Source organism: Glandiceps talaboti, chromosome 15 (genome assembly GCF_964340395.1).
Source record: "Glandiceps talaboti chromosome 15, keGlaTala1.1, whole genome shotgun sequence".
NCBI classification, from domain to species: Eukaryota; Metazoa; Hemichordata; class Enteropneusta; family Spengelidae; genus Glandiceps; species Glandiceps talaboti.
This window is the reverse complement of record NC_135563.1, coordinates 14,174,133-14,187,443: the sequence shown is the minus strand read 5'-3', so window position 1 is coordinate 14,187,443 and position 13,311 is coordinate 14,174,133. Positions and strand designations below refer to the sequence as shown.

Genomic DNA, 13,311 nt, shown 5'->3' with positions numbered 1-13,311 from the left:
CTAGCATATTTCAGCGGAGTCACTCAGCCTTCATCAGCTGTTATTATATACTGTTCAATGATGTAGACTTACAACCACTAGAGGGCAGTGTATACTACTATACATCAAATCATTTGTACAAATTCATGTAATTCTGAACAAGAGGAAGGGGTCAACCGAAGTTGAGCTAACCTAACCTAAATTGGGATGCTGGCATCGCAACCCCAGAGCCTAACCTAAATTAAATCGTATTGCTGAAAGCCATTCATATACCTTGTCTGAAACATGTGACAATAACCAATTGAAGGAGACTTGTGACAAATATGTCTGAGACTGGCTTCCAAGTAAAGCTTTGACTATGTAAGTAGAAATTTTCATTTGTACATCTGATGCTGTATTGCTGAAGGCAATTGCAATGTAACATTGTCACTAAAAATGAAGTCAAATTAATGAGGCGAGACATTCTTACCCAGTCCGTCAGGAGGCTGATTGTCACTAAAGAGACGTTTTATCCTTGTAAGTGAGTTACCACACTGACCATGTAGTAAAGTTACAGTCTGGTTCAGAAGATCAAACTAAACAAACAAAAATAAATAAAGAAAAGTCTTAATAGCCTGCACCAGTGTTAGACAGCAAACTACTGCTAAAGATAAATCAATACATCACTATGCTTAACTCAGTTTCTCTTATTTCATACTATGAGTAATTTCAACTTCAGTTGAAGTAATTTTGTTTTTCTTCTTTGCCAAACTCCTACTATATAATATTCTCCTAAATCCTCCAGTTGTAAAACTAGGCATCTTAATATGAAAAATAGTACTTTAGAAAAAATTTCTTTTGATGATTGAGGAATTTCTATGAAATGGTAGCACATTATAAAACACTGGTTACAAAACCTTCGAAGGTACCTTAGAACCCTGGCAACAAAATTTCATACAATGTTTTTCCTATTTTTGACTGGTTTTATGTTGTTGTGCACTTGGTGAATCATTACATCCTATCTGCATCCTACATGTACATAAGTGACAACTTGTTGACAAGTGAAAGTGGGCTGGATCTTTCATTTATGTTTACGCACAAACACCAAGCTGTGTATTAAAAATACCATCAAAAACCAGCAGACAGATATTTTCAGCTAATCAGATGAATAGAACCAATACCAGTTAAGGTTAGGTATACTTTTCAAAGTGAACTAATAACAAATATTGACTAGTTACTGCTATGGGGTCAAAAGCTTACCTCACTCCTTGTCATAATAAGTCTTGTTCTTTGTTGTGATTGTGATTGTACAAGGTGAAATATTCTATCCAATGTCTTGGTGATATGTTTAATCAAACCAACTTCATTTTCAAAATTACTGCAGAAGGAAAGACACAAAGGATTATTCCACATATGTTGAAATCCTTTACATACTATAAGATTCTATACATAGTTTTATAGCTGGTCTAAAGATCCTTTCAAGGCAGAATGTGCCATGGGGAATAATTCCCTGAAAATCAGTTCTTCAATCTCTCCAAACTATCACTTTGCCATAACTTTTAACGTCTATCACTATGCCATATGAACGTTGTTCCTAGTCCTTTTGAAACAATAAAAGAAATTTGGGGTTTCACCATATTGTTTACAAGGACTTTTGTCAATCTTTTATGTTCCCCATAGAGTTAACACAGTATTCAGTGGCCATATTGGATTCTAAAATGACAAAAGTTTGTCAAAAATTTGACCTCTATTTCAAAAGTTTGTAGTTATTGATTTTAACTGAGAATAGGTCTGGAGTTTTCTTGAACAAAGTAACAGCAAATGTTTTGAGAGTTTATTTTTGAGGTGTATTCTACGTTATGAGAATCGATCATCAATCCAAACTCAACCATCCTTATCTAAGAGTTCTGTTCAGAAACAAGCCATGCATTTGTACAAAAAATTAGAACAAAAATACCACAACCTAGCATTGATATCAACTAAAATGAACACTGCTAGTGGTTTCACCCATGCTAGTAAGTATGCTTCAGACTATAGGCAACATGTTTACTCACAGATACTACAGCAATATGTATGTACCCACCACCCTGTCACTGTTTTGATTATGGCAATACATGTATTATAAATGTTGATACTACCAAAGTACCACACCAACAAAATCAGTAGGCCACAAGACATCCAAATTATCAAACTTACCGTGCCAGATATTCAAGGTAGACTGCTTTCCTGTACAATTCTCCCTAACAACAAAAAATATCATTAACTTCAGTTTAGTTTCATACTGATCCAAAGAGATTTATCAACTTGGTTTCACACTATTATGACATGGTAATAGTCATATACTGATTTGTAACAGGAGTTGTGAGGACTATTATGTTTTTACTACACATTTTAAATAACGATAATACAATATTTAATTTATTTATTTATTTACTGTTTTTGATACCCCGAAATGCCTTTTATTGCCCAAATGCCCCCTAATCATGACATCCTAGAATGTACACAGAATTGTCATTTCTAGCAACATACACAATTTCAATGCTGCATTGAATATAGTTGAATATGTTATACTCATCATAGTGTTATTGATCAAATTCATTTGGACTTTCCCTGTTTACAAAAAATTCCATTTGTAAATGCTTGCCTGTCAAGTGCTGTACTTTATCACTGGAATTATAACAAATGAGTACATTCTATTTGATTTCTAACACAGAAAATAACCTTGAAAACAAAACTAAGAAAGCACAACTGCTTACCACTCCATATCGAAGACCAAATTCTTTAAGAAGTCTCCTGGAGGATGATGATAACGGTATAAAAAATGCTGAACTTCTCTTGAATGTACTCTCAAACCTGTAAAAGATCCATACATAAACTAATTTACAGCTGAAAGGCACGAGGTATTAATTCTTCATGATACAAGTCAATGATAGCAGTTTACGTAGTACACAATCTCAGTGTTAGAAAAGTGGTAATGACAGACAGACAGACAGACAGACAGACAGACAGACAGAGACAGACAGACAGACAGAGTCAGACACAGTGGGATGGATGGATGGATGGATGGATGGACGGACGGACGGACGGACGGACAGACAGACAGACAGACAGACAGACAGACAGACAGACAGACAGACAGACAGACAGACAGACAGACAGACAGACAGACAGACAGACAGACAGACAGACAGACAGACAGACAGACACAGACAGACAGACAGACACAGCCTGTTGGACAACTTACTCATAGTTGAGTAAGGCTAAAATTGGGTGCTTCATACCTGCGTCAACTTACCAATATAATTGTTTATCAAACTGAAAACTGTGCAGTGTTCTCCCAGAACAAAAATGGATGCTATTAAGCCTTCTTGTAATTCTGAGCACACCTTTGACATAATGAATACCATACTCCAACCATTTTATTTTATGCAAAACTGCCCCCCCCCCCCCCCCCGACCCAAGATTCTCTCTCCCTAGTCTCAGCAAGTACTACAGGTGTTACCAGGCTTGAGCCATTTAATGAGAACATCCAGGGTGAAGACTGCTGTATAACAACATAAAATCTAACATCGTACCTGAGAAGTCTTTTCAGGAGTGAGTTGTATTCTTCATGTCTGTTGAACCAGTACGCTGATTTAGACATAGCACTTTGAGGTGGTGGTAAAGAGAAATGCCAAAACTTATTGATGAGTTGACTAACGTGACTTCTTTCCATCTGCTGCCATTGATCATATGCATTACGACTCTGTATATGGGGACGGAAAAGGATATAAACATTAAATATTTCACACTACACAAAATATGCTAAAAAGTCAAATTTTAGTATAAACTGTACGTGTAGAAGCACATAAAAACACAACAGATGGACAGACACAGACTGACATACTGATGGCTGTACCAACAGACCACACACAAACACCCACCCATCCCATCACACACACACACACACCCGTCCCCACCATTCCCCACCCACACACACATACACACACACACACACACGCACGCAAGCAGGCAGGCACGCACGCACACACACAGGTATAGAAATTATGAAGTTTCTAATTCTACATCCCTGACACTTCCTTCTCTGTTCACAGCCAGACAGACCACCATGATAAAACACATGTAACTATATGTCTGATTAGGCTGTGTATACATATACTTACCAAAAATGACTGAGGGCTGTAGTAGGGGTGCCTATTATTCTCTAACACAACCAGTTGACTAACTAACTCTTCTACCAATAGCTGGTAAGAAAGCAAAAGAAAATAATCGTTTATATGAAAGTTCTCTTTGGTATAAAACCACCTACTGATCAAACCATCTGTTATTGACAAAAATGTGATAGCTCTACAAGTTATTAATGACATAATCTATCCATTCCTTTATTGCTTGGTGCCAAGTACAGTGTGTGTCCTTTAACTTATAAGACGACTTTAGAACTTTATTTGACAATATTGTAGCATTTCCACCCCTTTTTAAATCAATATTTACACAAGTCAGGAGACTTTCCATGTGTTTACTTATCGAATTCTTGTACTGTGCACCTGACAAAAGGTTAAAGGTCATAGCCTGGGTAGAAAAATCAATTCGAGATATTTATATCATCATGCTCATTCTCTCGTCCAGTGATTCTTAACAAATGTATTAACCTAAATCTGTCTTTTTTCTAACTACATACATGGTAAGTCCTTCGATGATAAAAAATTTGCTGGAGTTACAGAAACAATGAACTTGTTGATGTTTTTTTTAACATTCAACAACCTTTTCCCCATCTCCTTATTTCGTACGGCAGTCCGGTGGACAGAAAAACATAATCCATGGTTATTAGTTTCTCTTTGATTTCATTACATCGTAATTATTTCTAATAACTTAGTTCATCCTCATTTTCATTTTTTTTATCTCCTACCTTAGGTGGTGGTTTCCTACCATGGCCCTCCACAATAATATCACTGTAATGTTGATGTTTTTCTGGTGTTAACCCAAAGGCTTGTCTGACGAGTTCAAATAATGTCTCTGACTGTACAGGTGAAGTAGCTTCATCGGAGTCACTATCTGGATGACTGTCTTGGTGTGCACTTGGCTGATTTGATATAGGAGATGACAGGGAGTTGCTAAATGTTTTCTTCAATGGAGATGTCGGTGGTGGTGTGTAGGGGGATGGGGGAGCTGGTGCACCAAGGACCGGGAACTCAGCACATAACATGGCATGTTGATATACAGCAAACTCCTGCAATGAATACAAATGACAGAAAATTAATGTTTTTTCAGAGTCATTTTGCAACATAATGAAATGCTGATTGGAAGGATATCCTCTCTCTATATATATGGCATTTAAACCTGGTAAAATAGTTATCTGATAAAAACACATGTTTCTGCTATGACTCTTGCAACTGTGCTTTTACAGCATAAATCTAAAGCTGTAAAAATTTGTGTTATCAAACAAGTCTTACTTGAAGAAATCATAATAGTTAGTTTACATCACTTCAATTTTCTACAATTTATTATTAGAGACTTTTTGGACAAATGAAGAAGTAGTTACTATTTTAGTTTGATTTTCGCAACCATAAACCTTAATACAAACATGCAGTATACAGTTCCTGGTACATGTACTGCAGATTTAACATAGTTTAGTTCACATACGATATCATTACAATTTGGTTTAGAGACCACATTGGCATCAAGACTAGATTTAACATGGTTCTCTAAATATAAACAAAAAAATATTTGACAAAAAAAAACTTTCACTTCACTGCATTGTACTGTACATGAGCAGTATGTAAAACAAGACACCCAAGGTCAAAGTCCCAAGGTCAAAGGTCACACTTTCAGAAGGTAAGACACACAATAAACATCAAGACTATTCCTAAAAAATTCATTAGTACATGAAGCAAAAACAACATGGCGTCTCATGTCTTTGCAACAAATTGTAAACCTTTGAAGATCAGAAAATTTAGTCTGGCTTGTAAGAATGTCCAATATCACAATTGTATTTCGCTAAAAATAATAGAACAAGTATATAGGTACTTCTCTTTGAAATGACATGCATGCAGGGTCACTACATCTTTCATCTGGACTATATACCGTGACTGAAAACCATTCATGGTTTGATTAACAGCCCAAAGGCCAGCAGAGAAATGTTTTGAAACGCTTTCATTTCATGGAATGGGGTGACATATACTCTGCACAATGATGATTTATATATATTTTAATAGTCTTTTCTCAGTATCTTTAGGTCTGAATGCCAACACTGTCTCTAACTAAACCATGTCTGGTCAAAGTCCCTCAATCAGCACAAAAAGTTATTCATCAAATCAGTGAACCCCAACTGTTAGAGTGATGTAAACAGTATATAAATAGCATCCTGAGCTGAAATATATACCATATTTGGACATTACGTAACTGCCCCAGTAAACACTAACTCAATTAGGGACTGTGTTATTGGATAGAATTTTGTGATTGACTAACAGACATGATGTTAATGACAGTGTGGGTGGCTGTGGATGAATTTTAAATTGCATCTCGTGTATCTCAGAACTTCTAGACTAATGACTTTGACTATACTGTGAGTGGAGGTGTAAATCATAATGATACTGTATAGGAACTAGACTACGTAGCTATCATCAGTACACTTGAATTGAAACTTGGAACTACACATAACACAATCTGGAATGCCAAAGTATTTATGTTGACCTTTGTCCTGATTTGTGCCACCTTCAGCTTGACCTTCAACAACAACCTAACCCAACCAAAGTCAGGCACATCCCTCATCATATTATAGCTGATTCAATATCATAGCTAGATCTAAATTATCATAATATTACATTCCTCAAAACATCTTATCTCACAATCATTGACCTTCTATATGAAATTGACCTTTTGACCTATAATTTTAGATCAAAGATCTACATTTACAACTGTCGTATGGGAACCAGCATGCTGATAAATGACCTTCAAAAGTGTAACAATTCAGACACAGGTGGTCAAATTCTCCTCAAAATGGCAAATACTAATTTCAGCAGCTTTGACATTTTCAACAAAATGACAGTGAATTTACATTCACTACACATATCTAGTACTAGTATTCATAACTATGGGAAAAGCAATCACTAATGATACCAAAGCAAACACATGATTAGCATTCCTCCATTGGACCTCTGACTTTATAGTGGCGAGCAGAAGAATGACAAAAGTACAAAGACACATGTTCATCTTTTGTCAGCCATTTTTAGCACCATATTTTTTTTTGCTTTTCAAAAGTCAGCATTCATGCAAAATGATAGTCTAGTTCCTATACAGTATCATTACTGTTAACGTCCACTCACATGCACAGTAGTGGTTTACCATACATGTAGTTGGCATCCACACTAGCAAAATGACAACATTAACAGATCTGATCTATGTAGTCATGTCAGTCTACAGAAATTAATACAGACTTGGTACAACAAGTAACACTGAAGTAAAGCACTTTCTCGATGTGCTACACTCATTTATAGCATTCATATCAAGTGTAAAAGTATACTGTTTAAATTGGTTCATTACTGGGACAAGCCATGAGCCAAGCAAGTGGACTTGTTATCAAAGAGTACCAATATTTACACATGTGATGATGGGCTCTTACATAACACAAGTAAACAGTTGTAAAACCTCTATTGGCAGTCTGCATGGACTGCAATTGAGGCAAACCTTATCTCCGTCTTATATCAGTTGTTATCAATTTATTAGGCTATTATAAGTAACGCTACAAACAGCTTTAGAGATGCAAACAACTTTTATGACACCCGTTTTCGCCAGGCAAGCCCGCGGGTTTGTTGCACTTGGACCGCTAATGGTTTGTGACTGTCATGTTATTGACAAGCCTAGGATGTGGCCTTTCTAATGTGGTCAATTAGCAAATGAAACAGTATACTTTTGCACTTGATATGGATGCTATAAATAATTGTGGTACATACAGGAAATGCTTTACTTAGATGCTATAGTTTGTATTTGCTTACAACATTGAAGGTAAATGAAAAATCTGAGTCTGTCGGTAGACAATGTGTGTATCAACCCCTAAGCATCTATCTCACATTTTAATACATGCATTAGTTTTTACTTCTTCAATTAAACTGTCTCTTTTGACATTGATACATTTTATGAAGTGTTAACTACCCAGCAATAAATCAGTTATGGCGTTTTCAAGAAGTTTTGAATTGTTCCACAGTATGTAATGTCTTTCCGTTTATCCATAACCCAGAGACTTGTCTTGGTGGTACTATCTTTATAAGAAGCTCTCCACACCAAAGAACTTCTTGAGACTGCAACACCAAGACAAGTCTCTGGGTTAGCTTTTCCAGGTCACTTTATCAGTTTCCACTACAAAATCTATGGTATTATTGTACACTTTACAAGTTTTACCACAATTCTTTCTGTTAGGTTTAAAACCTTTCTAAGAGGAAACTTTCTCTATTTAGTGTATACCAATGGATAGTGCATACATGTCAATTGCTAAATTGAAGAGTCACAAACTTTTATAGTACAAGTCTATGTGAATTATGTCAAAGACCCCAATGCATACTATCAATACTTCAGTATCCTATTTTGTAAAGATTGTGGATCATGTTTCTACATTTGTAGCTCTTTTGAGACTGTACTTATTAATAGTTTTCCTATATAAAGCAGACACTTTCAACTTTGTAACTCTAGCTCTGCAATTTATCACATAAAAATATTCAGCAATGGAACAATGGCCTCTATCATTCACTTGTTAAGTTTTTTGACATTTCCTTGTTCATGATTTTTTTTCAGTATGCAGAATGATGGTTTTAAAAATAAATATGGCTTTACATTTGAAATGTTTATCATTATTATGGGATGTTAACAGCCAATGATACAATGTATTTAGAAATACAGGAGCAAATAATACAATGTGGTAAGCTATATACTTACCTTTGGACCAAGTTGTTTGGTAAATGATAAAGGATCCATAGACGGAGCAGACATAGCACCTTCCTCAATTCCAGAGTCCCTTCCATCATTTCGTACCAACCGGATATTGGTAAGGGAAGTCTTTGGTCCAGCTAGACTCATACAACATTTCCTAGCTCTGCAAGAGATAAATGCAGTTGTCAGATTTATGTTAGGTACAAGTTAGAAATTGATTATCATTGCCGCTGATGTGGCATACCCCTAGCCCATCCCTCCAACTACAGAAATGTTTTGACATCACAAAATCTCTCAAACTACACGTACCATTACGAAGTACTTTTCTTATGAAGAGGCTAGAGATCTGACAAGGTAAAAAACTTTGAGGGCTTTGTTATTATACCCCCACCCCCCACCACCCCCCCCCCACCCCCCCCCCACCCCCCACTTCTAATTGTAGACTTCTAATCAACATCTACTTTGTTGCAGACTACCGGTACAATAAGAAAAATAGTTTTCTTTTGAATCTAAAAACATTGAATATTTTTATTTTTTGCTAACTGATATTGAGGAGAAACCTACGGTAGTCAGTGTTTGAAACCTTTTGAATTGTGTTTTGTTGAGACCATCCAGTTTCTATTTTTCTTTTTGTACCACACAACAAATGAATGAATATATGGCCCTACTATTTTTTTTATGTGGCCTGACATCAAATGACTCAGCATTTTTCTGATACTATCATTACCACTATCAATTAGTCTTTATCAGGAAAGTCAACAATGTCACAAGTTCAAGAACTTTTTCAAGTGTTTTGCTTCCCCCAGTGAAGGAAATTTTAACTCTAGCCATCATTCAGCATTAAAGAATTGTAAAATCAGTCAATACAGAATAATTTGCTATGCGCTTACATTATAACTTTAGGGCCTCGACAAACTTTGTTGAGTATTTAACATATACACATATTCTGAAGTCATATTCCACATTCACATTTCAAACTGCCTTCCACTGCACTGATGCAAACCGATTTAGATCGAGAAATTGCAGGCTCCATTTATTGAGACTCGGTTAGGGATAAGGAAAACTTTGTTTATAGGTTTAGGGTTAAGGGGCCTTGGCTTATAGGGTTAGGGTTAAAGGTAGCTTGTTAGGGATAGGGGTAATGGATAACGATACCTTGGTTTATATGGTTAGGGTTAACGGGGTTAAGGGAGCTGAGGTACAAAGCCAAGACAACTTAAGTATACGCTGCCTATTTATCAACGGTCACAAAAAATACAGCAGCAATTCCAATTGTTTTGATTTTGAAATATCTTTAAGAAATACAGAACAAAGAGCCAACCCACCACTGTATGGGCACTGATTCACATACAACGTGTATGTACTCGTTATACACAAGGAATAAACAAGATTACTCATGTCTGGACAATTGATGAAACCATGCAGAAATTTTAAGATTTGAAATAGCAAAATACGTTGGACAGTTTTCAATATCACCTTGAATGGCTTACGGACTGGGTATAGGAGTATGGGCTTTCTGAACATAACTATTCCTGTCCTGCCCTGTTTGAACTCTGAATTGCGACTATTTGGGACATGAATAAGTTCATACCATAGTTGTTATGGTATTTCTATGGTTAGCATATGGAAGTACAGCAATGCAATGAAATGAAATATCAGGTTTGATTTACCACATTGGGAAGTTGTGAAGTTATAATTACCAATGATATTGAATAAACTTTTTTTTAAATATCTAAAGTACACAGTATGTGTTAGTATCATAGAAATATTTTGATATCTAAGCATTATAAATAGAGTAACTTGTCTAACTGTAACCTTTCTTATCTCAGCAAATATTTAACTTGAATGCACAAGACAATCACATGACATTCAGGTGACAAGCTGACCTTTGACCTCTCCAAAGCTACCATGATGGGTTCCAATCATGGTGGATTTGATTCAATTAACAACAAATTCAAAGAACAAAACAATGACCCTTATCAAAGTATGAAATATCACACTTCATCTGCATATTTCTGAACTAAAGTTTGTGTATTTTACCAAATAGTTTTACAAGATATGGTATGTGTTTCACTGAATTTTGAATTCAACAAATGGCACTTTAACATTTTTAACAGGGAGCACTTTAACATTTTGGCTGTGGTTGTGAAATTATGAAGACTATTGGAATCAGACTGTGGTTATTTAATGGAAGGAACATGGACTATTCTGTTCTGGCACTTGGCCTGGCATGAAAATTGGAGTGAACACTGAACTAGACTATGAATATCAAGTCAGGTGTAGTACCAGGTTGTCGTGCCTGCAGTACCACATAATCGTGGTATGTAAGAGTATCTAAAACATTAAAACTGAGACCATGAACTAAGAGTCTCAGTTTGCAAAAAATTGCCATCTGAGACCAGTCTCAGTTTGCCAGTCTCAGATGGTGAAAAAAAAACCTTCTACGACTGTTCTCAGATGGCTATTTCTTGCAAACTGAGAAGCTCAGTTCAGGGTCTCAGTTTAACATTCTAGGTAACCTTACATACTTACCTACATAATCAGTACTATCATGGAGGTAGGAAGGTGCAAAATACTTACTCTAAGTTCCGAAAGTAGCCATGTATTTTGTTGATTGTCTTACCATGTCTGAAATAAATATTTCCAATATGTCAATCTAATGCTGATAACATAATCATGTGGTATATCATGTTATGAATACAAAAAATACATGTTTAATATATTTGTGAATGAACAGTTTTCCTTGCCATTTGCTGTTATTTGTTGTGAATGTATAAGTGACGTGCACGTGCACATGCTTAGATGTAGAACACACGTGAGTTGATAAACCTCGGATAAACATGTATAGTGTGCACGCCTAGATTGAAAGTGATGGTGAAAGGTTACTCAAGGTCAACATGCTACTTTATTGCGCAAAACGTTACGTAACATACTAGTACAAATGTACACAAAGCAGGCAGGCAGATTTCATGCGTACATGTTATTGTACATCAAAATTTCACAAACTGATTTATACCTCTACCGACATAGAATTACAACACGCGAAAGTGTGAGCCATCCGTTGATCAGCCGAAAGGTCATCCAGAGTTTACAATCGGCCATTTCAATTTCATAAACTTTTCCGTGCTGTTTTCCCTATGTTTACAGTTCGACTACGATGGATGCATTTTACCATCTCACTAATACATCCATGATTTTACTAACATCATTAACATTATGCATCTGAATTTTCAAATTGGTATATCAGTACTAGGCAGGGGTTACATTACATACAAGCGTCCACAAGAATTAACCGTGTTACATATATTATTATAGATATGATTGAAATGGAAGGAGCGGCGTGATCGCATGAGTACGTACCTGAGTAACTGAGCTCCAAGAACGCGAACGCGGTCGTCTGAATCGCTGTCTGGATGATCATCAACTACTATCCAGTTCCACTGTTCTTCATCGATAAGAGCAGGTACAATGGAAGTGACTCGCATAAGCTGTAGTTCACTACAGTTGTCGCTTACGCTCTGGTCCCGTGCTTCGGACATTATCGCGGCTCGTCTGTACTCTGGCGACCGCTGGTACATACGATATCACAGCAGACATGCAGACGTGACCTCCTCGCACAGGCCGATTTGTACGTTTTCCTTTGTTACCTTTGTTGTCCCATCGTGAAACACACATCCAGACGCGTCAAAATGTACTGTAAAATTCCTTGATTTACTGGAAAGGTGAATATCGTACAAAGTCTTGGCTTTGCATTGACATCTCCGAGGGAAACCCGAGCACGTACTCGCTCTCAGACTGGAAAAGAGGTCGCCATTCGAGTGTGACGTCACGGAACACGGGATTGAGACGTTCGCTGATTGGCTGATCAATCTACGTGTAGTGAGGTGAAAACAACTCGCGAAAGTTCTTGACCACTGAGATAAATCAAGAAATTTGTGAATTACCGCAAACTGAAATGCAAAATCATCTATACCGAAGTTGATATACTGTGATATCATATCGTAGTTCTGTAAACAACCTGACTTATTTTACTCACTTTTATTGATTTACATATTCCGTCAAATGTCTGCTCCGGGTTCTTTATCTTCTTGTTAAATTGTCTTTAAAATGTACTAGTTGTCATGGCAATAGCTAACAAAACGGAATCTTAAATCACACAAGTGTTTTAATACATTTTTACATTCTATGGTTGCGCGAAATACAGTTTTTTTACATTCAGCTATGGTTGCACGTTCAATACATGTAATACATTTACTAAATTTAATGCGCGGAAGACATTCGAGAATCGGGATATGGTCCACCGAGCTTGCACTTCGTATATTTGATACATTTTTTTACATTCTATGGTTGCGCGGAATAGATTCTAGGATCGAGCGATGTTTTGGGGAGCTTGCAGGAAAAAAATTATTCCCTGCAAGTTCCCAAAACATCGTC

At 36.5% G+C, this 13,311-nt stretch overlaps 1 protein-coding gene across 1 annotated transcript in view; it reads right to left on the bottom strand.

Annotated features, from left to right (window-relative positions):
- LOC144446730 (uncharacterized) overlaps positions 1-12,678 on the bottom strand; it is a 58,141-nt gene extending 45,463 nt beyond the window's left edge. Inside the window, exons 1-10 of the mRNA XM_078136552.1 lie at positions 12,238-12,678; positions 11,458-11,505; positions 8,884-9,040; positions 4,865-5,185; positions 4,122-4,202; positions 3,534-3,703; positions 2,715-2,811; positions 2,155-2,198; positions 1,219-1,336; positions 449-554 (exon numbers count right to left, since the gene is read on the bottom strand). Coding sequence (XP_077992678.1) covers positions 449-554; positions 1,219-1,336; positions 2,155-2,198; positions 2,715-2,811; positions 3,534-3,703; positions 4,122-4,202; positions 4,865-5,185; positions 8,884-9,040; positions 11,458-11,505; positions 12,238-12,455 — 1,360 coding nt within the window. The 5' untranslated portion in view covers positions 12,456-12,678. The remainder of the gene's footprint in view (positions 1-448; positions 555-1,218; positions 1,337-2,154; positions 2,199-2,714; positions 2,812-3,533; positions 3,704-4,121; positions 4,203-4,864; positions 5,186-8,883; positions 9,041-11,457; positions 11,506-12,237) is intronic.
- Positions 12,679-13,311: the final 633 nt, after the last annotated feature.